At 43.9% G+C, this 27,111-nt stretch overlaps 1 protein-coding gene across 8 annotated transcripts in view; it reads left to right on the top strand.

Annotated features, from left to right (window-relative positions):
- The window catches only part of BCAS3 (BCAS3 microtubule associated cell migration factor), a 702,801-nt gene that overhangs the window by 83,182 nt on the left and 592,508 nt on the right, over window positions 1-27,111 (top strand). For all 8 annotated transcript variants that reach the window (XM_087890109.1, XM_087890127.1, XM_087890106.1 and 5 more), the window contains exons 8-9: window positions 2,496-2,603; window positions 6,625-6,701. In XM_087890109.1, the coding sequence (XP_087746235.1) occupies window positions 2,496-2,603; window positions 6,625-6,701 (185 nt within the window). The remainder of the gene's footprint in view (window positions 1-2,495; window positions 2,604-6,624; window positions 6,702-27,111) is intronic.

The raw sequence follows: 27,111 nt of genomic DNA, 5'->3' as shown, positions 1-27,111 counted from the left end.
TGCCTCAGCAGACATCCTCCAGGTATTTGAGACCACAGCTCCCATCATCCCCAGCCAGCTTGTCTGAGAACCCTCCCCACAGTCTCACACAATTCAATAAAAGCTGGTGGCTCAGTTTCCGTTCCATTCAGTTCAATTCTAGATGATAGATACAAGCCTATCTTATTCTTTGTGTGTTACGTTTGAAAGTTGACATGCACAAGACATAATTGTGTGTGTGTGTGTGTGTGTGTGTGTGTGTGCGCGTGTGTATGTCTATGGCCGAATTTTTTTTCCCTTTTTTCCCTTTTTCCCTTTTAAAATACAAATTTTAAATTGGTTTTAATTCATTGGGATGTTTTAAATCTGTCTTCAGCCAAATTATTTAATTCGGTTTTATCCTGTTTTTAAATTTTGTACTTATGTGTTTTTATCTTATGGCTGTTCACCGCCCTGAGTCCTTTGGGAGTAGGGCGGTATACAAATCAAATAAAACATAAACATAAAACATAAAACAATAGCCCGCAGCAACTCACATAGATTTTTTAGTTTGCATTGTATAATCTGCATTTTGAAAGGAATCCATGCTTTGTTAGGTAGTACCCGGACTAAGAAACTATGCAGGGCAATGAATTCTTGGAAACTCACTTACTGATAATCTGGCTCAGCCTTTTCCTGAGCTTCCTTGGCACGTAGAGCCCTCTCTTTGGGCACGCAAGCCGTTGCCCCAGCTCAGCTCCACCGTGCACGCGCGTGCACCTCCCACCGGCCAGCTGATTTTTGGGTCTCTGCTGCACATGCACGGGGCACATGCAGCAGACACGTATGCATGCATGGGGGGCAGTGGGAGTGCGTGAATGCGTGGGGGGCAGGGGGAGCGTGTGGGAGCGTGTGCATGCGTGGGGGAATGCTGGGGGGGTCGCTCATGCATGTGGGGGAGGGACGGGGGATGCGTGGAGGGACAGGGAGCGTGGGAGGTCATGCATGCATGCGGGGGGTGTGGGGGGGGAGCGAGAGGGGGTTGTGTGCATGCACGGGGGACGGCGTGGGGGGGGTCGCTCACGCATTGCAATTTGTCATCGCGTGCTTTCGGCACACAACGACAAAAAGGTTAACCCTCACTGCTATAGACTTTCATGCCCCGTTTTGTAACAATTTCTGGATTAGGAAAAACTGAGCCAAGTCATTTCCTCTCCAGGACTTTGTTTTCCTTGGGAATCATGTTGCATGACCATAAACAGCCTGTCTTTCTTCCTGACTTCACACGCTATAAAAGAAGATTGGCTCGCTGGGAGCCCCGCCATTAAGTGGCACAGCTTCTCCATCAATGGCCAGTCCTACTCATTGGCGTAGCATCACCCCAAAGATTTAACCTGGAACCTGCTTCTCCTGATCTCCTTGGAGCCTAGAAAAGCCATTTGTGTTCCCCAGTTTTCTTAATCGTCCCTTGTGCCTTCACCCTTTTAAGTACAGGTAGTCCTTGACTTACAACCATTCGTTTAGTGACCAAAGTTACAACAGGAAAAAAAACATGACATCGGATTGTTTTCAGTGGTGGGATTCAAGTAATTTAACAACCGGTTCTCTGCCCTAATGATTTCTTCCAAAAACCAGTTTGCCAAATTGCTCAGAAAGTTAACAACCGGTTCTCCCGAAGTGGTGCGAACCGGCTGAATCCCACCACTGATACTTTTTCATACTTGCGACTGTTGCAACGTCCCCATGGTCACGTGGTCAAAATTTAAAGGCTTAGAAACTGGCATGTATTTTTGACGGTTGCCAGTTCCTGGGGTCATGGATTTTTATTTATTTTTTAATTTGATTTATATGCCGCCCTTCTCCGGAGACTCAGGGCAGCTTACAATGCGTTAAGCAATAGCCTTCATTCTTTTGTATATTTTATACAAAGTCAGCTTATTGCCCCCACAAACTGGGTCCTCATTTTACCTACCTTAGAAAGGATGGAAGGCTGAGTGAACCTTGAGCCTGGTGAGAATTGAACTCGCAGTAATTGCAGGCAGCTGGATGTTAAATGCTGCCTTAGTAGGAGGCATTAGCCTTCTACGCCACTCAGGCTCCACCTTTCGTGAACTTCTGACTGGCAAAGTCAACGGGGAAACCAGATTCACTTAACAGTGTTACTAACTTAACAACCGCAGCGATTCACTCAACAACTGTGGCAGGAAAGGTCGTAAAATGGGGAAAAAAACTCACTTAACAACTGCCTTGCTTAGCGACAGAAATTTTGGGCTCAGTTGTGGTTGTAAGTCAAGGGCTACCTGTATGGCACTTTCAAATTCACTGTTGTAGCGTTTTTTAGGGTTATTTTTTATCATTCGTTTTGGATGATTGCATTTTGCTTTGCTTTCTTTTTAGCTTTTAAAAAAAGTAACCCAGAAGGACTTTTCTTTCCTTCCGATCCTGTCTGTCAACTTAATAAATCCCAGCAAGCCTTTTGACAGCAAGTTATTTAAGTAGTTGATAGCAGAACTAAATTTCCTTGGTTTCTCTTTCAGGACCAGCCCTCCTTACTGCTGCGTGGATCTCCATTCTTTGAGAACAGGGGAAGTAGTCAAATCCGTGCAGTTCAAAACACCTATTTATGATCTCCACTGCAACAGAAGGTAAAAATCCCTTTTGATCTCCAAATACCTTTCCCGTCCAGTGTTTTTAAAGCTCTCAGCCTTGATTGCAGTCACTTCATGTTGTTTCAACTGCCTGGGTTGAATGTCGCTAGAAGATTCGGCAGCTACTGCTGGAAGAAAAGGCCCAGGTTGGCTTGTTTTAATGCATAAATCTATTTAAATGGAAAGGCAGGAAAAAAAACCCCCTCTCATCTCAAAAAGATGTTGAGACTTTGGGAAAAGTGCAAAGAAGTCATCTTAGTTGCGAGATGATTAAAAGCCTGGAGATAAAAACATATGAAGAACGGTTGCAGGAATTTAGGTCTGGCTAGTCTAAAGAAAAGAAGAATTCTGAGGGACATGATAGCGGTATTCCAGTATTTGAGGGGCTGCCACAAAAAAGAGGGGGTCAACTTATTTTCCAAAGCACCAGAAGGCAGGACAAGAAACAATGGACGGAAACTAATCAAGGAGAGAAGCAACCTGGAATTAAGGAGAGACTTACCAACAGTGTGAGCAATTAACCAGTGGAACAGCTTGCCACCAGAAGTTGTGGGTGCTCCAATATTGGGGGTTTTTAAGAAGAGACTGGACTGCCACTTGACTGAAATGTTATAGGGCAGTGATGGCGAACCTTTTCGGCACTGAGTGCCCAAACAGGAACGTGCGTGCCTGTGCGCCAGCCAGCTGGTCTTTGTGGGCGCCAGAGCACTGGGAAATGGCCTGAAAACGGCCTGAAAAAAGGTTAAAAACCAGGCCTTTTTGGACCATTTTCAGGCCGTGTTCTGGGCGTTTTCTGGGGCATTTTTTGGCCAGAAATAGCCCCCAAAATGGCCCCAAAATGGCTGGAAAATGACCCAGAAAACAGCCTATTTTGGGGGCATTTTTTGGGGCATTTTCAAGGCTTTTTCCAGCACCTGTGCAGGCCAGAAACCAGAAGAGCAGCTGGCGATGGCGCGTGTGCCCACAGAGAAGGCTCTGCATGTGCCATAGGTTCGCCATCACAACTATAGAGTTTCCTGTTTGAGCAGTGGGTTGGACTAGAGGACCTCCAAGGTACCTTCCAGCTCTGTTCTGATTGATTGACCTCAATATTCTGGCTGGGGAATTCTGGGAGTTGAAGTCCACCAGTCTTAAAGTTGCCCAGTTTGAAGACTCCTGGCCTAAAGCAAACAGATTTAAGTTTGTAATAAGGGGAACATTTGAGAGAAGCACAACACGCTTTAGATCCCAGGTGCATTCTTATGCAGGCCTTTTCTTTGCAAAATATCTCCTGGGCCTCTCTGGTTTAAAGGATCACGTTGGAAATGATGGGAAGAGTCTCCTTCCGCCTAAGAATTGAGAACGATGGCTTGAGGGCAGATATTATGGACTTAAAAGAGTGAATAGCCTGGTTCTGTTATAAAGCCATTTCCTCTGTTCCTGGGACAGACAAAAGGGAAATAATTTTCTCCCCGAGAAATTCTCTGAAGAGCCAAAGGGAGATAGAGGGGTCGAAGGACTGTGGATATAAATGAGATGCATATTCTGAGTGGGGAAAAGGAGGGCCTCTTGTTCAGAGAACCCCTCAAACCAAGCTCCCCATTGTCTCCCCCTCCTTCTTGAGATTTTGTTTGGTACATTTTGTCTTCGTATTTCATGTCCTGGTAATTACATAAAGTGATTTTTTTCCCCTCTCTCCTCCTCTTAATTCCATTGTATGGAAGGCAGCGGAGGTCAAAGCAAGGAAAAACCACTTTTAGCAAATAAGGCCTGGCTATTAGGCCCAGCAGATTTGCAATAATAAAAAAAAAAACACAGCAATATGATTATTTTTGAGGATGAAACACTTTTCAGATTAATATACTGGGTGCTTTTGATGGATTTTCAATCTGAACTGCTGGAGCAAATGAGTGTTTTAAAAAAATTACATGAGGTATAATGCCAGTTTTGTTAACAAGGTACGATCTCACTCAACTCTCCCCCCCCCCCCGCAACCGCCTTCATGGGTGCCCTAATTGTTTCCCATGAATATCGAAAAGCTGTCGTGCTACACATCTGAAAGTTTTATTCTGTTGAATCTGCTATTGGCTACGACATACAACTTTGCTGACCCTTATTATTCAAGACCACTGAGTAGGATACGAAAGAAGGAATAAAAGGGAAGGAAGGAAGGTGGATAGAAGGAAGGGAGAAAGAAAAGGAGAAAGGAAGGAAGGATGGAATATAGAGGGAAAGAAAATGGAAGGAAGGAAGGAAGGAAAGTGGATAGAAGGAAGGAAGAAGGAAAAAGGAAGGAAAGAAGGAATATATAGAGAAGGAAAGAAAATGGACAGAAGGAAGGAACAGAAAGAAATAAAAAGAGAGAGAAAGAAAAAAAGAAAGAAAGAAAGAAAGAAAGAAAGAAAGAAAGAAAGAAAGAAAGAAAGAAAGAAAAGAAAGAAAGAAAAGGGAGGTGCTGGCATTGTTTTGTTATACTTTTTAATTTAATATTTACAAGCATTTCTATCCCACCCTATACTTTCTGTGCCTTAGAAATACTCATTTAAAGTTACAACACATTTCAACTGCACTTTTATGGTTTTATTTATAAATACAGTAAAAGTTGCACAGAATTAAGTTAAAGCAAATTATCAGGTCCTTGCTAAAAACTAGTTTTATTTTCCTCGTGTAAACTGAAATTCTGCTTAATGACTGCAGTAAAGCCCCCCCTCTCTAAAAAAAAAAAGAAAGCAATAAAACAACTTCTGTCAAGTTTAACCTTGGTTGTTCTAGGCAGCTTACAAAAACTGCAGTGGTAGTCAATACACCGAAATATCACATCGAAGTATTTTGTGTAACGTGGACGGTTTTTCTTAAGATGGACATAAGACATCGTTCTCTCCTCAACTTCCTGTGCTTCTAAACCCACAAATACTTCCAAATATCATTTTTATTTTATTATATAAAATATAAAATACAGAAAAGAAAGAAAGAAAGAAAGAAAGAAAGAAAGAAAGAAAGAAAGAAAAGAAAATAGGAAATTAGAATAGAGTAGAGTAGAGTAGAGTAGAGTAGAGTAGAGTAGAGTAGAGTAGAGTAGAGTAGAGTAGAGTAGAACAGAACAGAACAGAACAGAACAGAACAACAGAACAGAACAGAACAGAACAGAACAGAATAGAATTCTTTATTGGCCAAGTGTGATTGGACACACAAGAAATTTGTCTTGGTGCATATGCTCCCGGTGTACATAAAAGAAAAGATACATTCATCAAGAATCATAAGGTACAACACTTAATAGGGTACAAATAAGCAATCAAATCATACTAGGAAAAGGGCGGAAAAAGGGACGAGGAAAAGGGGGTGTGAAATACAAGGGAGAGGGGAAAAAAAGAAAGAAAAAGGGAGTATTGACTTCCAACCCTTCCCAGCACAGTACAAGATAACACACTCCAGCCTCAACTTTTTGCTTTTACACATTATTAACTATTAATTATTTATTAACATGTAAAAGCAAAAAGTTGAGGCTGGAGTGTGTTATCTTGTACTGTGCTGGGAAGGGTTGGAAGTCAATACTCCCTTTTTCTTTCTTTTTTTTCCCTCTCCCTTGTATTTCACACCCCCTTTTCCTCGTCCCTTTATTAAGTAGCCATTTCTGTAACACCAAATCTTTCTGATCAACAAAACCAAAATCAAAGTTTATTTTTTTCCCCCACAAGCACAAATTCCAGAAGTGATAGCCAAAAATAAGAACATATTTTCCTCTTTAAAATAAACATATAAAAATAAACATAAGTACAGATGGATGCTATACGTGCCTGCAAACACAAAGACATGCGCGCACACCGTATCCCTAATCGTACATACAGTTTTTCTCATAATCGTCTTCACACATATGGTGTATTTCTTCACTCCATTTCTCTTGTAAATGATTTACCTGCATGGATCTCTTGGGCGAGATAATATGACAAAAAGGGGGGCGAAATAGGAAGCACATTTTTAGAGCATTTTGCACTTCAGGTATTCTTTACTTCTTCACAAATGTATGTTTGTGTATTTTCAGGATTCTTGTTGTTGTCTTGCAAGAGAAGATTGCTGCCTTCGACAGCTGCACTTTCACTAAAAAATTCTTTGTCACAAGTAAGTCTTCGAAATGGTTTCTCATTGACTTCCATATTACAGGCAGTCCTTGACTTACGGCCACAATCGAGCCCATAAATTCTGTTGTGAAGTGAGACGGTGGTTAAGTGAGTTTTGCCCCCTTTTACGACCTTCCTTTCCACAGTTGTTAAGTGAATCACAGCAGTTGATAGGTTAGTAACCTGGGTTGTTAAGGTGAGTCTGTGTTCCCCATTGACTTTGCCGGTCAGAAGGTCGCAAAAGGGGATTACATGACCCTTGGAGACTGCAACCGTCATAAGTACGAACCAATTGCCAAGCATCTGAATTTTGATCACCTGATCATGGGACTGCTACAAAGGTCATAACTGTGAGAAACGATCATAACTCACATTTCCCAGTGCCGTTGTAACTTTGAATGGTCACTAAATGAACTGTCGTAAGTCAAGGACTGCCTGTATAATATTTTTTTCTGACTCCAGAAATGATTCGGTTCAAGCAGTGGTTTAGGATTTGGGTCAGTAGTATAAGAGAGCCAGTTTGATTAAGGCACCAGGCTAGAAGCCAGGAGACGAGGAGTTCTAGTCCCGCCTTCGCCATGAAAACCAGATGGATGGCCTTGGGATAACCACGGTCGCGTGATCAAAATTGGGGCCCTTGGCAACTGCCATGTATTTACGATGGTTGTGTTGTGGCCCGTATGTATGTGTTCTTTGGGGCAGAACAGGTTGTAGCATCCCTGAGTCCTGGGATTGTCATTTGCAACCTTCCCTAGGAAGCTTCTGGCAAGCAAAGTCAACGGGGGAGCCAGATTTGCTTAACGACTGCATGATTCATTTAACAACCACAAGTGGTTTGCTTCACTGTCGTGGCAAAAAGTCATAAAATGGGGTGTGGCTCACTTAACAACTGCCCTGCTTAGCAATGAAACTTTTGGGTTCAATTCTATGTGTCATATAATATATGTGGGTATATGCATATATATATATGTGTGTGTGTGTGTGTGTGTCTGTGTGTGTGTGTGTGTGTCCTGTTCAGCGTATATTGGAGGTGGTGACCCTTTGAGAGCTGTATGCAATGAAATTTTATTTTAATGTACGGCAATTAGTATATATTTAAAATGACAATAAAGTTATTCTAAGTCTAAGTCTAATTGTAGTCTTACGCTGAGGACTACCAGGGGTAAAATCCAGCAGGTTTTGACAGGTTCTGGAGAACCTGTAGCAGAAATTTTGAGTAGTTCAGAGAACCGACAAATACCACCTCTGGCTGGTCCCAGAGTGGGGAGGGAATGGAGATTTTGCAGTATCCTTCCCCTGCCATGCCCACCAAGCCACGCCTACCAAGCTACACCATGCCCACCAAGCCATGCCCTCAGAACCGGTAGTAAAAAAAATTGGATTTCACCACTGGGACTACCCATACAGTATTTTCCCAGAATATAGGAGCACTAAAGTTTGATGTGGGTTATTTTTCCTCTATTTTTAAAATAAATGGATATCACATTTCTAATCAGTATGATCTCACCATCTTCTAAGATGGAATTTTGGCTTGAGGGAATGGCCTTTATTTTTTTATGAGTATGTTGAGGCCTGTTGTATCCAAAATGGGGGTTCTAAGGAGCTAAATATTAAAAAGAACGAAATATCTTTTAAGCACATGCCCAGAGATTGGTACTCAGTGCCTGCACCAATTTCCTGGTTTACCCCCCTAGAAAAAAATGTTCTCTGAGGTGATTTTCTAGACATGGAAGCAAAATAAGTGCTTTGAAGACACTTTGAAGGGCCTGTCCTTCTTCCCCCTACTCAGTCATCACTAATAACTACTGCAATGCTCTCTACATGGGGCTCCCCTTGAGGAGCACTCGGAAGCTCCAGCTGGTCCAGAACGCGGCCGCGCGGGTAATTATGGGGGCGACATGGCGCTCCCATGTGACACCTTGCCTGCGCGAGCTGCACTGGCTTCCGGTGGTCTTCCGGGTGCGCTTCAAGGTATTGGTTCTCACCTTTAAAGCGCTCCATAGCTTAGGGCTCGGTTATTTGCGAGACCACCTTCTGCCACCGATAACCTCCCACCGGCTAACTCGGTCCCACAGAGAGGGCCTCCTTAGTGTGCCGTCGGTCAAGCAATGTCGACTGACGACCCCTAGGGGGAGAGCCTTCTCTGTGGGGGCACCCGCCCTCTGGAACAAGCTACCCCCAGGGATACGACTGATCCCGGACCTCCAGACCTTCCGTCGAGCTTTGAAGACCTTCCTATTTCAGCAAGCTGGGCTGGCTTAAAATTTTAATGGGTTATTTTAAGGGTAATGGGTTTTAATGTTTTGGGAAGCCAATTTGATTTAATTCTGCTTTTAAATTATTTTAAATTTTGTATTGTATGTATTTTAATTTTGGCTGTGCACCGCCCTGAGTCCTTCGGGAGAAGGGCGGTATACAAATTTAAATAATAAATAAATAAATAAATAAATAAATAAATAAATAAATAATTTGGAATTGTTGCCTGCGGAAAGTATAAACTAAGATAAAGCGTGCCTCCAATTTTTACCCTAGAATTGGGTTTCCTAACCCTGACAATTTCCAGGTATATGGACTTCAACTCCCAGAATTCCACATTGCTGAGAATTCTGGGACTTGAAGTCCACTCACCTTCAATTTGCCAAGACTAGGAAACACTGTCCTAGAAGAGCAACCCTAGCTACACCTTGGGTATAGGTGTAGAGCCATGGTGGCGCAGTGGTTAGAATGCGGTACTGCAGGCTACTTCTGCTGACTGCCGGCTGCCTGCAATTTGGCAGTTTGAATCTCACTAGGCTCAAGGTTGACTCAGCCTTCCATCCTTCCCGAGGTCAGTCAAATGAGCCTTGATAGTACAGTGGTCTAAGCACCCTGTTATTAACACAGCTGAGTGCAATTACTGCTGGTTCGAATCTCTCCAAGGCTCAAGGTTGACTCAGCCTTCCATCCTTTCTAAGGTGGGTAAAATGAGGACCCAGTTGTGGGGGCAATTAGCTGACTTTATATAAAATATAGAAAAGTATGAAGGCTATTGCTTAATGCATTGTAAGCCGCCCTGAGTCTCCGGAGAAGGGCGGCATATAAATCAAATTAAAAAAAAAAAATGAGGACCCAGATTGTGGGGGCAAGAGGCTGACACTGTAAACCACTTAGAGAGGGCTGTAAAAGCGCTGTGAAGCGGTATATAAGACTTAAGTGTGATTGCGAAGGGAGGGAGGAAAAGAAAGGAAAGGAAAGGAAAGGAAAGGAAAGGAAGGTGTGGTGGCGCAGTTGTTATAATGCAGTATTGCAGGCTAACTCTGCCCACATCCAGGAAGTTCGATCCTGACCGGCTCACGGTCGACTCAGCCTTCCATCCTTCTGAGGTGGGTAAAATGAGGACCCAGACTCTATAAAAACAGCTTAGAGAGGGCGGTGAAGCACAGTGAAGCGGTATATAAGTCTAAGTGCTATTGCTATTGCTATCAAAAATATCCGAAATTCCTATTTCATTTCTGCTAGGAGAGATTTGCAGGCCGAGTGGGAAAGCAGGCTATCCATTTATAAACCAGAAACGGGGCAGTCAACTTTCACATGCTCTTTTCGACTTCTGTAGGAAGAGATTTGTAAGTCGCCCGGTTCAGAGGCCAAAAATCCTCCCAAATGCCAACTGTCTTCAAAGAAGCAGCAAAAAAATAATAATAAAAAAAAATCATCTGCCTTTTGCCCCAGATGTTCGGCCGCAGCTCCTTCTAACCTTCTTGAAAAGGTCCTTGATGTATGTTTGTTTACCGATAGGCTCCCACTGCACTAAAAGATGCTGGGATCCCAAGCTTAAGGTTTTGACCTTAAAAGGAAAGCTACAAGCTAAGTATGCTCAGAATTTACTGTGGTGGGGTGGAAGGTGGGGGGGGGGGGACGAGAGGAGACATGCCTTGGATTGACTTAGTCTCTGGGTTGCAACATTTCCGTGCGCCCCGCTGTAAAACTGGAAGCAGCTTGGAGGAGGAGAGAAAAAAAAAAAATTAGGAATCCGTTTGGAATAATCTGAAAGTTACCAATAGGTGTCAGTTTCTCTCCGTAGCTGGACAGAGGGAAGGATACCTTCCGCTGATCGCAAAGGGACTGAAAAAGCAGATTTTCGAAAGCCGCTCGGTGGTTTCTCCCTACAGCTAGTCCTGGATTTAGGATCCACAATTGAGCCCCAAATTTCCCTTGCTATAAGCAAGACAGTCCTTAAGTGAGCTTTGCCCCATTTTACGACCTTTTGTGCCACAGTTGCGTACAGGTAATCCTCGATTTAACAACAGTTTAAGAGCCTTGGTGGCGCAGCAGACTAAAACACTATTAAATAACACCAGCTGCCTGCAATTACTGCAAGTTCAAATCTCACCAGGCTCAAGGTTGACTCAGCCTTCCATCCTTCCGAGGTAGGTAAAATGAGGACCCGGATTGTGGGGGCAATAAGCTGACTTTGTATAAAAAAGAACATCGCTTAGGGGGGCCCCCGAAAGCCCTACTAAGCAGGTATATACAAAAGGATGGGCTATTGCTTAACGCATTGTAAGCCGCCCTGAGTCTCCGGAGAAGGGCGGCATATAAATCGAACCAATAAATAAATAAATAAATAAATAAGTTTGCTTGGTGGCCGTTCGAAGTTACAACGGTACTGAAAATAATGACTTACGACAGTTTTTCACATTGATCACCATTGCAGCATTCCCCCCCCCCCCCATGGTCACGTGATTTACATTTGGAAGCTTGAACAACTGATTCACACTTACGACGGTTGCAGTGTCCCGGGGTCATGTCATCTGCAACCTTCTGACCAGCAAAGTCAAGGGGGAAATCAGATTCACTTAACGACTGTTGTTACTAATTTAACAACTACAGTGATTGACTTAACAAAGGTGGCAAGGAAAAATCCTAAATTGGGGCAAGACTCACTTAACAACTTTCTCACTTAACAGCATAAATTTTGGGGTCAATTGTGGTCGTAAGTGGAAGACTACCTGTATCAAAAAAGTGGGGGGGCTGGCGTGCTTTGGTCCATGTGGAGGGGGGGGTCGCGAAGAGTCAGACACAATTTAACGACTGAACCACAACAAAAATTATATATTGGAAGCTTCTGTTTGATGTTGACATAATTTTTTTTTTTTAAATGGGAAACCTAGGTTGATCTTTCCCGATCTGTTGAAGCGAATGCCACTGATAGGCCCTAACACCAAACAAAAGTCTTTTTTTTTTTTTCGAATCGGCGTGCCTTTGAAGGTCTCAGCCTTTCAGATTAAATCTTCATTAAAGTGCCAGGTTCTCTGCATTAGCCGAGCAGATACTTACCGTAGGATATTTGCTTGTAGGGGTGTATTTACGTACTAGATGTTATGCTTCCATTATTGAAAGCAAAAATGGCAAAGGGCTTTTTTTTTTTGTTTATAATGTAATTGAAGGAGCGCTTTACGGTAGATCTGCGGTGGCTTTGTGAAATATACTTGTATTGATTGTTGTATTATATCTTGATTTATGTAAGGCCGAGTTATTTGGATGGGTTGTTGTGATAATGCAGTGAAGGCACCGAGAGTTTCCGTTCTTTTAACTTGCTGACTGCATTTCCAAATAATTCTTCCTTCACCTCAGGATTTTTTATTTTTTTATTTTTTTTATTTTGCACAGCTAGCACAGTTATTTAATGCGCTTTAATGCGTCCTTTGGAGTGAGTGGTAATCTTGACATATATTGATAAGAGAGATGACCTCACCATTTTTTTTTTCTTCTTGCCATTGGCCAAGCATCTGAATTCTTGTTTCAACAAGATGTAGCGCATTGAATACAGGTAGTCGATACAACAGATTAACAGAATTGGAAGGGACCTTGGAGGTCATCTAGTCCAACCTCCCTGCCCAAGCAGGAGTCCCTACACCATTTCTGACAGATGGCAGCCTAGTCTCTTCTTGAAGTCCTCCAGTGATGAAGCTCCCACAACTTCTGAAGGCAACGTCTGTTCCATGGGTTGATTGTTTCTCACTGTCAGAAAATTTCTCCTTATTTCCAGGTTGAATCTCTCCTTGTTCAGTTTCCATCCATTATTCCTTGTCTGGCCTTGGAAAATAGCTTGACCCCCCTCCTCTCTGTGGCAGCCCCTCAAATATTGGAAGATGCTATCCTGTCTCCCCTGGTCCTTCTCTTCACTAGACTAGCCAGGCCCAGTTCCTGCAACCGTTCATCGTATGTTTTAGCCTCCGGTCCCTTAATCATCTTGGTTGCTCTTCTCTGCACTTTTTCTAGAGTCTCCACATCTTTTTTATAGCGTGGTGGCCAAAACTGGATGCAGGATTCCAATTGTGGCCTTACCAAGGAATTATAAAGTGGTATTAGTACCTCAGTAGTACCTATAAGTCCTCGACTTATGGCCACGATTGAGCCCACAATTTCTGTTGCTAAGCGAGACGGTTGTTAAGTGAGTTTTGCCCCCGTTTTACAACTTTCCTTGCCACAGTGGTTAAGTGAATCATTGCAATTGTTAAGTTAGTGACACCGTCACTAAGTGAATCCGGCTTCTCCATTGACTTGGCTTGTCAGAAGGTTGCAAAAGGGGATCACGTGACCCCCGGGACACTGCAACCGCCATAAATATGAGTCAGTTGCCGAACGTTTGAGTTTTGATCATGTGATCGTGGAGATGCTGCCACGGTTGTGTGAAAAAACAGTCACAAGTCACTTTTTTCATTGCCTTGTAACTTGAAATGGTTGTAAGTTGAGGACTACCCTGTTTCCCCAAAAATAAAACCCAACCGGAAAATAAGCCCTAGCATGGATGCTTGTAATATAAGGATGCTTGTAATATAAGCCCTACCCCAAAAATAAGCCCCAGTTAAGATCGTCAACAGACAGAGTAGTACTGTATTTTCCCCAAAATAAGACCCCACCAGAAAATAAGCCATAATGCGTCTTTTGGAGCAAAAATTAATATAAGACCCGGTCTTATTTTGGGGGAAATATGGTATATGTAGAGTGCTTCCTCTTGGTTTTGCAGTTGTACAGGTAGTCCTCAATTTATGGCCACAATTGGGACCTGAATGTTTGTTGTTAAGAAAGGCAGTTGTTCAATGAGCCGTGCCTCATTTTCCAATCTTTTTCCTCTGGTTGTTAAGTGAATCATCCTGGTTGTTAAGCAAATCACATCATCGTTAAATGAATCCAGCTTCCCCCCCTTGACGTCATTTGTTGAAAGCCAGCTGGGAAAGTCACAAATGGCGAACATGTAACCTGAGGATACCGCCACTGCCATGAATCCATACCTATGGCCAAGCACTCATTTTTTTTTTTGAAATTTTTTTTTTATTTTTAAACAAAACAAAACATAAAACAACCATCATCCATTACAATTACAGAAAGTGTATCGATCGGTTATAATTCTTTTGTGCTTAATCCCATATCCAAAATTTACAAGTTATTTAATTTCTCTTATTTGACAATTTATTATATCCCTTTATACTGTTATTCTCATTTAACAATTATTTAACAATGGCTTGTCTCCCGTGAAAAACCGCTTCATAACCAAACACTCAAATCTTGATCACATGCTAAGACAGTCATATGTGTGAGGCCAGGTTGCTTTTTACCTTTTTTCAGTGCTGTTTTCAGGAATTAAGGAGAAACTTCCTAATAGCAAGGACAGTTAGCCAGTGGAACAGCTTGCCACCAGAAGTGGTGGGTGCTCCGTCACTGGAGGTTTTTAAGAAGAGACTGGACAATCATTTGTCTGAACTGGTATAGGGTCTCCTTCTTGAGCAAGGGGCTGGACTAGAAGACCTCCAAGGTCCCTTTCCGCCTCTCTTCTGATTCTGATTCAGTGCCGTGGCAACCTTGGATGGTCGCTGAACGAATGGTTGTAAATTGAGAACCACCTGTAGTTTGTGACTAAACTGTACCTTTCTGGTAGATAAAGAAATAGGAAACGTCTCTCTACTTTGGCCAATGAATGGATCAGGTTGCTGTTTCCCTTTGGATTTTTTTTTTCCTTCCTAAAATAGTAGGGCTACGGCTTCCCTCATCCCCTGGTCTCAGGGCTTTTGATCTCTCGTTGTGGGAGAAATGAGAGTTTTCTTCTTTTCAGTTCTGGCATTCCAAGGCGGTGAATTAAATCAATTCCTTAAGTTAATCAGTACTTTAATGAATCGAAGTTTTTAATTTGTAAACTACACGGCTGCAAGTCAAAGGCATGTTTGAGCCCAAAGACTATTTGAATCTGATATATTGCTAATAAAAGACAAAAGTACTGCCCTTTCCCTAAGAAGAAGGAGTAGTTTTTTTTTTTTTAATTTTTTTAAAATTAAATTTATATGCCGCCCTTCTCCGGAGACTCAGGGCGGCTTACAAGGCGTTAAGCAATAGCCTTCATACTTTTTGTATATTTATACAAAGTCAGTTTATTGCCCCCACAATCTGGGTCCTCATTTCACCTACCTTAGAAAGGATGGAAGGCTGAGTCAACCTTGAGCCTTGGCGAGATTCGAACCTGCAGTAATTGCAGGCAGCTGTGTTAATAACAGGGTGCTTAGACCACTGCACCATCAAGGCTCCTTTTTGTTAAAACATATTTTATTTTAAACACTTTAATATTTAGAAAAGGTTCTTGGATTGTGGCTGCAGTAATAAAAGCACATATATTTAAGTCGAAATGATGAATTTGTTTTAAAGATATAAATAATCCTCTATTTGGGTAGTCCTTGATTTCTGACCACAATTGATCTCAACATTTCTGTTGCTAAGTGAGACATCCGTTAAGTGAGTTTTGCCCCATTTTACGACTTTCCTTGCCACCGTTGTTAAGTGAATCTTGCAGCGGTTACGTCACTAACGTGTTTGTTAAGTGAATCTGGCTTCCCCACTGATTTTGCTTGTTGGAAGATTACAAAAGAAGGATCGCATGGCCCCGGGATATGGCAACCGTCATAAATATGAGCCAGTTGCTAAACTCACTTGGCCATGGGGATGCTGCAGTGGTCCTAAGTCACTTTTTTCCATGCTGTTATAACTTTGAACGGTCACTAAACGAATGGTTGGAAATTGAGGCCTACCCGTATGTTCATTTTGATGAGCTGAAATTATGGAAGGAGTGGAAGAATAAAAGAAATGGAGTGGAACTGTGAAGAAGGAATTTTTGTCGCATACAACACTGTACAGGTTGTCCTCGACTTACACCCACAAGTGAGCCCAACATTTCTGTTGTTAAGTGAGATGTTTGTTAAGTGGGTTTTGCCCTGTTTTACGACCTTTCTTGCCACGGTTGCTAAGTGCATCACTGCCGTTCGATAAGTTAGTATCAGCTGTTAATAAGTTAGATAAGTTGTCGAGTGAATCACTGCCGGTTGTTAAGTGAATCTGGCTTCCCCATTGACTTTTGCTTGTCCGAAGTTCGCAAAAGATGATCACATGACCTTGGGACACAACAACGGTCATAAACATGAACCCGTTGCCAAGCGTCTGAATCAGGGGTGAAATGTAAAATTTGTTACTACCAGTTCTGTGGGCGTGGCTTGGTGGTGGGGGTAATGTGACTGGGTGGGCTTGGCCAACTTTTTTTTTTTTTTTTACACTTGTAAAAGCGTTTTTTCTACAACCTTAAGAGGTTGCAAAAAAAAAAAAATGCTTTTAGAAGCCTCTGACGATCAGGCAAGTCAGTTGGGATCGGCAGAGGCTTTTAAAGGCATTTTTTCTCTACAACCTCTTCATTTCATTTCATTTCATTTCATTTCATTTCATTTCATTTCATTTCATTTCATTTATTAAATTTTTATACCGCCCCTCTCCCGAAGGAGAGCGAAGGGGGCGGTGAACAGCCAGGATTAAAAAACATACAAAATAAACATTAAAATACTTTAAAACATAATTAAATCTATATTGGCTTCCCCCAATTTAAAACCCCTTACCCATAAAATTAACCAATTAAAAATTTTAAGCCAGCCCGGCTTGCTGAAATAAAAAAGTCTTCAGAGCCCGGCGAAAGGTCTGGAGGTCCGGGATTAGTCGTATCCCTGGGGGTAGCTCATTCCAGAGGGCGGGTGCCCCCACAGAGAAGGCTCTTCCCCGGGGGGTCGCCAGCCGACATTGCCTGACCGACGGCACCCTGAGGAGACCCTCTCTGTGGGAGCGGATTGGCCGGTGGGAGGTTATCGGTGGCAAAAGGTGGTCTCGTAAACCCTTTCAGCCAAAGGGGTTGCAGAAAAAAATGTTTTGAAAAGCCTCTGACGATCCCACCTGAGCCACGCGATCATCAGAGGATTTTTTTTTTAACTTTTAAAAGCATTTTTTCGGCCGAAGAGGTTGTAGAAAAAATGCTTTTAAAAGTAAAAAAAAAAACAGCCTCTGATGATCGCGCGGTTCAGCTGGGCATGGGGGGTGTGCAGGGATTTTTGCTGCTGGTTCTCCGAACCACCCGCCTCCATCGTTACCGGATCGGGTGATCCGGTCCGTACTGGGAGCATTTCACCCCTAGTCTGAATGTTGATCACGCGAGATGGGACTGCTGGAAAGGTGGTCACGCTGAGAAACGCTCATAAGTCACTTTTTTCAATGCTGTTGTAACTTTGTTTTTTTAATATATATATATATATAAATTTCATTAATTTTCTATTAATTACATTTCTCAGTGCTTTATTAAACTTTGTGTTGTCTGGGTATTTAATTTGCTTAGCAATCATCTGTGGTGCACTTGTGTTTAACGCAAAAAAAAAAAAATTGGGCAAAAATACACAGCTGGCTAGAAAAGATAATAGGGAAACATGTAGATTTTAAACCTGAACCGTTTTTATTAGGAATAATATCAGGAAAACGTGATAAGAAAAGTACGTATTTCATATTAGGTGTCCTAACAGCAGCGAGGATTATCTTCGCGCAACATTGGGAAAATGAAGAAACACTGGATGAGGAAGAGATAATGAAGAAGATGCTAAATCCGTGATGGCGAACCTATGGCACACGTGCCCAAAGTGGCACGTGGAGCCATGTTCCTTGGCATGTGCGGCATTGCCCGTTCCTCTTCCAGTTTTCTGGCGCACATGCGTGCATGATGATCAGCTGACTTTTTCGCATGTGGCAGTGCCGGAATCTAGAGGAGTTGGTCTGCCGTTACGTGAGCATGCGCACGTGCGTATGTGTGCCAGAAACCCGGAAGAGTAGCTGACTGAAACCGGAAGTTCAGTAGCTGAAATCGGAAGTTCATTTTTGGCTGTGCACATGCGCTCTGGGCCGCTCCTCTTCCAGGTTGCGGCCCAGGCGTGCGCGTGGTCCCTTTTCGGCACTCGGTGTCGCCATCACTGTTCTAGATTGTGCAGATATGGACAGACTTACACTGAAAATCAAACAGAAAGCGGATACAGAAGATGATCAAACATGGAACTTATTTCATCAGTGGTTGGAAACAAGGGGTGGAGATTAAGAGGGCCGTTGTAGCTTTGAACGGTCCCTAAAAGAACAGTTGTAAGTCGAGGACTTGCCTGTACGGTTAAACCGAGCAAGCGATAGAAACAGAGCGCAGCTTTTCCTTTTATCCCTTTGCGAAATGCCTTGTTGTGCGTTTAAAGGGACGGGAGACAGAGTTGGACAATTCAAGAAAAGGCTTTGCGGCCTCGTGTCCCCGTTCCTCGCCACGAGGGCATCCTCCTCCCTCCTGCCGACGTCTCCCCCGAATGTGTTTACTTGGCGGAAAATAACAGCAGGAAAATGGCCCCTTCCTATGAAAATGGACAAGCAGCTAAGCGTTGTGACACGGCAGCAACTTCGCAAAGTCCAATAATAACGACGAGCGATGGTTCCCTTTCTCCAAATCTTGTCAACCTCCCTTGATGTTTTTCCTGGTCTCCGGGGAGGAAGGCAATGACTAAAGCCATTATCTGGCACCAAGTTTCTATTGATGGGATGGAGCCGAGTCCCTGAAGTGGCTATTTTTCTTCAAGAATTTAGGCAGTGCGCTTACTCCGGGCTATATTAAAAATGATGATTCTGCTCTCCCTGGGTTGAATTGTATCGGCCCATTACTTATTGATGGAGAGCTGGTGCCAATTTCCACCCCCCTCCCTCTGCTTGTAGGATTTAGCTTGGGCCCCCTATCGAGGTGGACATCTGCATGTGCCCCCCCTCCCCAGTACAGGTTAGTCCTCAACTTACGACCACAATTGAGCCCAAAATTTCTTGCGGCTAAGTAATACATTTGTTAAGTGAATTTTGCCCCATTTTACAACTTTTCTTGCCACAGCGGCTAAGTGAATCACCGCGGTTGTTAAGTTAGTAATACGGTTATTAAATGAATCTGGCTTTCCTCATTGGCCTGGCTTGTCAAAAGGGGATCCTGGGACCTCAGGACACGGTAACCGTCATAACTATGAACCAGTTGCCTCCAGAAATTGTGAGTGTTCCCAACACTGGAGGTTTTTAAGAAGAGATTGGACAGCCATTTGTCCGAAATGGTACAGGGTTTCCTGCCTGAGCATGGGGTTGGACTAGAAGACCTCCAAGGTCCCTTCCAACTCTGTTATTCTAATTCCAATTCCATTGCCAAGGCACCTGAGTTTTGATCACCTGACCATGGGGACGCTGCAATGGTCCTAGGTGTGAAAAAGGGTCGTAAGTCACTTTTTTCAGTGCTGTTGTAACTTTGAATGGTCACTAAATGAACGAGGACTACCTGTATCATAGATCTCAACCCAAAGATAACCCCAACGTGTGTCTCCCACCTTCTCTCAGTCTCCACACCCACTTCCACTTTGTAGAACCACACAGTTTAATTCTTCAATTCTTAAAAAGTTGCCAGAGGAGTCTCTGGATGGCAGATAGACTATCTTTCTTTATGCAGCTTCCTGTTGTGGCCCGCCAGCAGTCAGCAGAGCTGGCAGGAGATTCGGACAGTGAGGAGGTTGGAGAGGAATGTGGGCCAGTCCTGGAGTCTAGGGAAGGCTCGGACGATGGCTCTGAGTCGGAGGCAGAGAGGGGGCCAAGGCTATCTGGGAGTTCTTTGCTGCCTCTGGAATCTCCTGAGTCTGACATCAGTGAGGCAGAAGAACAGCGTGGGCCTGTTCCCAGTGTGCGCATGTGTAGAGCTGCCAGGAGACAGGAACAATTAAGGAAACAGGGTTGACTTGGGAGTAAGGCTTGGAGATGATTGGCCTCTCCCATAAGACATAAAAGAGGAGCAAACGGGACGTAAACTTTTGCAGGAAGCAATTAGTTCATCTGGCCGATTCAAGATTTGTAAATTCTGTTTGTGACTCTGTGCTAAGTTTGGCCTTGCCCTGCGTTTGGCAGCGTTCCAAGGGAGATAAGGTGGGTGTTTATAAACACTCCTCTGCAAGACTGTTTGAGAAGCCTTTCGGACTGGGAATGACAATAATTCACAGCCGTATGGATTAAAGAAGTTTGCCAGGACTCAGTTTGTGCTGTTTCCTTTCTAAGGAAGTCTAGATCAGAACACTTCCTTCAGTAGGTTGAAAACTGAATGCACATAGTCCTGGATTTACGACCATTTCTTTAGCGACTGTTTGAAGTTACAAGGGCACTGAAAAAAGTGACTTGCCGCTGGTCCTCCCACATACAACGGTCGCAGGAAACCAACGGTCATATGATCAAAATTTGGAAGATTGGTAACACGTACGTATGTGTGACAATTGCAGTATCCCGGCATTGCCATTTGCCACCTTCCCAACCGGCTTCCGACGAGCAAAAGCCAATGGGGGATGCCAGATTTGCTTAGTGACCACATGATTCATTTAGCAACTGCTGAGTGATTTGCCTAACAACTGTGGCAAAAAAAAAGGTCGTTAACATTGGGCGTGACTCACTTAACACCCATCTTGCTAATCAAGATGGGTGTTGACCCATCTTGCAACACCCATCTTGCTAATTGATTAGCAACATCAATTCTGATTGCAGTTACGGTCATAGGATGAGGACCCTGTAGATCAGGGGTGTCAAACTCAAGACCGGAGGCTAGGTCCGTGCTGTGGGGTGCTTAAATCTGGCCCATGGACCCTCCCTGAAAACAGTGAAGGACTGGCCCGCGGTGCCTCTGCCAGCAAAAACGGAGGTCAGGAGAGCTACGCTTGGCCCGCCGAATCGGTTTTCGGCTAGGACGGCCTCCTGCAGCCCTCTGCCAATGAAAACAGAGCTCAGGGAGGCCGAACGCGAGCTGCCTGGGCTCCGTTTTCAGCCTCGACGGCCTCCTGCAGCTCTATGCCAGCGAAACGGAGCCCAGCTCAGCCTCCCTGAGCTCCGTTTTCGCTGGCAAAGGGCCGCAGGAGGCCGTCACGGCCAAAAATGGAGCCTTGATGAGTGACGTCAAGCTGGCCACGCCCACCCTGACCACGCCCCTGCCCCCCCACATGCAAATTGAGTTTGACACCCCTGCTGTAGATAGTATTTTCTGGAGAACTGCCGTGAAACACTATTATTGGATGGAAGGCTTATAATCTTAACAGATCACAGGACATTGGGCAACGATTTCATTTTTTTTTTTCCTTCTTGCCCGATATAATTTTCCTTCCTGAGGGAGGGGAAAAAAAAAAAAAGGATAGAATGAGAATAATGAAAGAGAATTATGAATGGAAAACCTCGTCTCTTTGGACGTCTTCTAAAACTCCACGATTAGGGCAGGGCAGTGGTAGAAGATGAAAAAAAAAATTCCATCTGGAAGCTCCCGAGGAAGTCAGGCTCCTTCAGCTTGCTCAAAAGAGGGGGGGGGGGGACCTCGAACCGAGACAGGGTCGGGTTTGAGTGCTCAGATTTGGCTGGGTTTGCAGGGCTGGCTGGTCGTGTCATTTCCCAGGACAGCTGCCTTTGGTTAGGAGAGCACTTTCAACTTCGTTTGCCCTGTTTTCGTTTTGAAGTTTCAAACTGGCTTTGTCACAAGAGAGTGGGATGCTGGGTGTCTGCGTGTTGCTTTGAACACAACATTTGTTTCTAGCATGTCTATGGAGATGCTCCATCATCCAGGTCATCGTTGTCCCAAAGATGCTTTCCAAAAGGTTTCCCCCCCCCCCCTAAAAATGTTCTGCTTCTCATCCAAAACTGAAGAAGCTCTTTGGATGAGAAGTGAAACATTTTCAAGAAAAAAATAAAAACAAAAACCCAGTTGCCTTTAAAAAAATAAATAAATCTTTGGGTCTAATAGGGTTCCTACAACAGCGGAAATTTGCCTGGTGTGATACAGGCCTGCCAGCCTATCCGGGCTCCAGAAATCATGAATACAGATAGTCCTTGACTTACAACCGGTCCTTGCATTTACATCTGATGCAGCATCCCCACAGTGTCTATGGAGATTTTGTTTTCCAAGAGGCAGATGGACTTTCTGGTATTTCTTTTGAAGACGTTTCTCTTCTCATCCAGAGCCGAAGAAGCTTCTTCTTCTTTTTTTTTTTTTATTGAAAAGTTTTACAAAAAACATTTCCCCCCCCAATATTCCCCCCACCCTTTTTCCCTCCCCACCCCCCCTTTCCCCCTTCCCATCCCCCCCTCCCCCCCCTGACTTCCCAGAGCAAAATGCAGGGTATTTCAATTAACAATCATAAACTAAATTAGCCTAACTATTCTTAAACTACCAAATCCCCCCCTGAAACCTTAACTCCACTACGGATAACATAATACTTCCAAAGTTTAACATTCATTCATAAGCTATTTGATATTTTCTTGTCTGATACTTATTTTGAATATAATCAATCCATCTTCTCCATTCCGTTACGTATCTTTCTTGTGTATAGTCCTTCAAATACGCTGAAATTTTCGCCATTTCTGCTAAATTCGTTCCTTTCAGTGTCCACTCTTCAACAGTTGGCAAAGAGTCCTTCTTCCAATATTGCGCTACCAGCAGCCTAGCTGCTGATATTAAGTTCAAAATCAGTTTAGTCTCTAATGCTGTACAATCCGTCGTTCCAGAGCCGAAGAAGCTTCTTGAAGGAGAAGCGAAACGCCTTCAAAGAAAAACCAGAAAGTTCAGTTGCCTCTTGGAAAAAAGCACCTTTGGGATATCCCCACAGAGATGTGATCAAAATCTTGGCATGTCGGCATGTACTTATGACCGTTGTAGTGTCCTGGGATCTTTCTATCACCATTTGTGACTTTCCCAGTTGGCCTTCCACAAGCAAAGTCAGCAGGGGAAGCCAGATTTGCTTAATGACGCATGGTTCGCTTAACAACTGCAATGATTTTTGTGGACCACATGGCCAAGAAGGTCGTACAATTGGACACGGCTCTCTTAACAATTGCCTCGCTTAACAACAGGAATGACGGTCTCAATTGTTGTGAATTGAAGACTGCCTATATGACACAACGAGTTTTTTTTTTCCAACTGGACTTTCTGGTTTTCCTTTGAAGACGTTTTGCTTCTCATCCAAGAAGCTTCTTCAGCTCCTTTGGGACAACCGTGACCTGGATGACTTGAGAATCTCCATAGACATTTTATTTATTTGTTTGTTTGTTTGTTTGTTTGATTGATTTTTATACTGCCCTTCTCCAACAGGACTCAGGGCGGTGAACAGCCGAGATAAAACATAACATATAAAATTTAGAAAACAGTTTAAAAGACATTAAATAATTTACACAATGAGCTGTCGGCCATTTAAATTTAAGTTTATTTATTTGTCAAGCATATATAAGATTACAGGTAAAAAGTATAAACATAATTTGAGTACATGAAAAGAGTAAGTAAAAAGGAATATTAGGACAGGGACGGTAGGCACGCTGGTGCACTTATGCACGCCAGGAATGGGATGAGGTCAACAGTAGACAGTTTAAGGTTAAATTTTTGGGGGTTTGGGGAAGAAACCCCCGTAGTGCATTCCAGGCATTGACCACTCTGTTACTGAAGTCTTATTTTCTGCAATCGAGTTTGGAGCGGTTTACCTTGAGTTTGTATCTATTATTTGCTCGTGTATTGTTGTGGTTGAAACTGAAGTAGTCATTGACAGGAAGGAGATTGTGGCAGATAATTTTATGTACTATGCTCAGGTCAGACTGAAGTCGGCGTAGTTCTAGGTTGTCTAAGCCCAAAATTTGGAGTCTGGTGGCATAAGGTATTTTATTGCGGTTAGAGGAATGGAGGACTCCTCTCGTAAAATATCTCTGGACTCTCTCGATTGTATTTCTGTCCGATCTGCAGTGTGGGTTCCAGACAGATGAGCTGTATTCAAGAATTGGTCTAGCAAATGTTTTGTATGCTCTAGTTAGTAGTACAACATTACCAGAGAAGAAGCTAAGCAAGATTAGCTTAACAACTCTTAATGCCTTTTTGGCAATGTTGTAACAATGTTGTTCACAGTGGGCTCAGCACTAGTGATTGCCCAGATGTTTGCATTCCAGATCAGGTAGCCCTAGTCCAGCTGTTTCTCAGCATTTTTCTTTCTTTCTTTCTTTCTTTTTCTGGGGGAAATTGGGGGAAAATCCTTCCCCTCGAAAAACTGGTTTCTGGAGAGGGCGAGCGTGGGAATTGTCTGAGTAACCTTCCCATTTTCCAATTGGGAGTGACTAATCGATTGGTCATCGGAGGAGGAATTCTTTCTATTTCCCTGACTTCTCAGGGAGTTTTAGGTTGACGAAACACAGACCTCATTCACAGACCTCAGCTTGCCACCAGAGGTTGTGAACGCTTCAACACTGGGAGTTTTAAAGAAGAGATTGCACAGCCATTTGTCTGCAGTGGTGTAGGGTTTCCTGCCTAAGCAGGGGGTTGGACTAGAAGACCTCCAAGGTCCCTTCCGACTCTTGTTATTCTAACTCTATTCTAAGTTTGAGGCAGCGAGTGATGCAGCTGCCGCAGAGTCTCAGGTTTGTCGGAAGAGGGTCGGCAGCAGCATAAATACCCGTTTCCCATCATCTCTTGCCAAACGGCACCAGGAATCAGCCGGGTTTTGTTAGGAATCCTTGGGAAGGGGTTCAAGGGTGGGTCTTATAACAGGAAGACGCTTCAGAACAATAGAAGATACGATGGGCCGGGTGGGTGAATGATGACATTCAGGCTTTTCATCTCAAAGGGGACTCTGTAAACACAATGGCAAAAACTTGGTTACTTTTATGCTCTTTATAAACATCTTTTAATGTATCTTCTTTTTTTCCCCTTTTTTTTGGGTGCGTGTGTCTGTGTTGTTTTGGAGGAATAAACAAAATATTAGTCAAAAGTCCTCCGCAGTTTGTTTATCAGTCTGCGGGCCCATAAACAGCGCTGTACCGTTCCCTCTGATCCTTTTATTTACTCTTTCCCCATTCCACACCTCGGTCGGTCTTGATCTGTGACCATTTTGGTTGGATTATCTAGCCCTGGGAGGAATTTTATGGGAAGAGAAAAACAACTTTGATCTCATCGTATGTTTGCGAGCTACTTCTGTAGGCCGAGTGCAGTTCGGCGCCTGAGGTTCTGTAAACCGTAGCAGTTTGGGCGATTTGTCATTTTGGTGGGAATCTGAAACACGCTACAAGACACAGCATCTGTTGCGCTGGCCAAAAGTCCCAGTAGACCCCTCTTAGCAGAATAACAGAGTTGGAAGGGACCTTGGAGGTCTTCTAGTCCAGCCCTCTGCTGAAGCAGAAGACCCTATATTATTCCAGACAAATGGTTGCCCAATCTCTTCTTAAAAACCTCCGGTGTTGGAGCAGCCACAATTTCTGGAGGCAAGTCGTTCCACTGGTTAATTGTTCTCACCGTTAGGAAATTTTTCCTTAGTTGCCTGAGAGACAAACCACCTATATACTGCACAGGTCTCTGATGTTGTTGTCCGCTTTGGTGGTTACTTTTTTTAATGTACCGACCATTTACCGTGTTTCCCCGAAAATAAGACCCTGTCTTATATTTTTTGGAACCCTGAAATAAGCGCTTGGCCTTATTGCCATGCGCTCAAAAGCCCAATTGGGCTTATTATTATCAGGGGATGTGTTATTTTTGGGGAAACAAGGTATTACTTTGTCTTCCCAGGTCTCTTTTCAGTTTTTCATTTTGTCTTCCTTTAATCAGTCAATAAATCTGAATAGAGCTGGAAGGGACCTTGGAGGTCTTCTAGTCCAACCCCCTGCTCAAGCAGGAGACCCTATACAAGTGGCTGTCCAGTCTCTTCTTAAAAACCTCCAGGGATGGAGCATCCACAACTTCTGGTGGCAAGCTGTTCCACTATTTATTTATTTTATTTTATTTTATTTTTGAATTTGTATACCGCCCTTCTCCCTGAGGACTCAGGGCGGTGAACAGCCAAATAAAAACATCAAATACAAATATTAAAATACAGTTTAAATATATATATAAATTTGGCCCCATTAATTAAAACAATAAACAAAACAATTAAAAACACTTAAAAAGAATTAGGCCAGCCCGGCTTGTTGGAAAAGGAAGGTTTTAAGGGCGGAAGGCACTGAGGTCATGGATTCTCCTTATCTCTGGGGGCAGCTGATTCCAGAGGGTGGGAGCCCCCACAGAGAAGGCCCTCCCCCTGGGGGTCACCAGCCTGCATTGTTTGGCTGATGGTACCCCGAGGAGGCCCTCTCTGTGGGAGCGCACGGGTCGATGGGAGGTCGTCGGTGGCAGCAGGCGGTCTCGGAGATAGCTAGGCCCTATGCCATGGAGCGCTTTAAAGGTGATAACCAACACCTTGAAGCGCACCCGGAAGACCACTGGGAGCCAGTGCAGCTCACGCAGGAGCGGTGTTACATGGGAGCGCCATGCTGCTCCCGTCACTACCCGCGCTGCTGCGTTCTGGACCAGTTGGAGCCTCCGGGTGCTCTTCAAGGGGAGCCCCATGTAGAGAGCATTGCAGTAGTCAAGGCAAGAGGTGACAAGGGCATGAGTGACTGTGCACAGGGAATCCCGATCAAGAAAGGGTCGCAACTGGCAGATCAGGCGAACCTGATAAAAGGTCCCCCTGGTTACAGCCGTCAGATGTTCCTCCAAGGACAGCTGCCTATCCAGGAGGACTCCCAGATTGCGAGCCCTCTCTGTGGGGGCCAAAGACTCGCCCCCAATAGTCAGTGATGGAGTCAACTGACTATATCGGGATGCCGGGAACCACAGCCACTCAGTCTTGGAAGGGTTGAGCCTGAGCCTGTTCCTCCCCATCCAGTGAGTCAATTGTCCTCACTGTTAGGCAGTTTCTCCTTCATTCCAGGTTGCTTTTCTCCTTCATTAGTTTCCATCCATCGTTTCTTCTGGTCCTGCCTCCTGGTGCTTTGGAAAATAAGTTGACCCCCCCTCTTCTTTGTGGCAGCCCCTCAAATATTGGAAGACTGCTATCGTTCCTTCACCCTCCATTCCCATTGATAGTAGATAGTCTGGAGCATTTGTCCAGCTTGAGAAATTGATTTCAGATTGAATTGCTGTGATGTCCAAATTAGAAGCACTTCAAACCAAGCACTTCCCAAGGCCTTGTAGAAATGCTGCCCGGTGCAATAGGCAGAATGGAGGAGAGCTG

This window comes from Pantherophis guttatus, chromosome 1 (assembly GCF_059756535.1).
Source record: "Pantherophis guttatus breed Tessera chromosome 1, ASM5975653v1, whole genome shotgun sequence".
Lineage (NCBI taxonomy): Eukaryota > Metazoa > Chordata > Lepidosauria > Squamata > Colubridae > Pantherophis > Pantherophis guttatus.
This window is presented reverse-complemented; position numbering and strand designations above follow the sequence as displayed.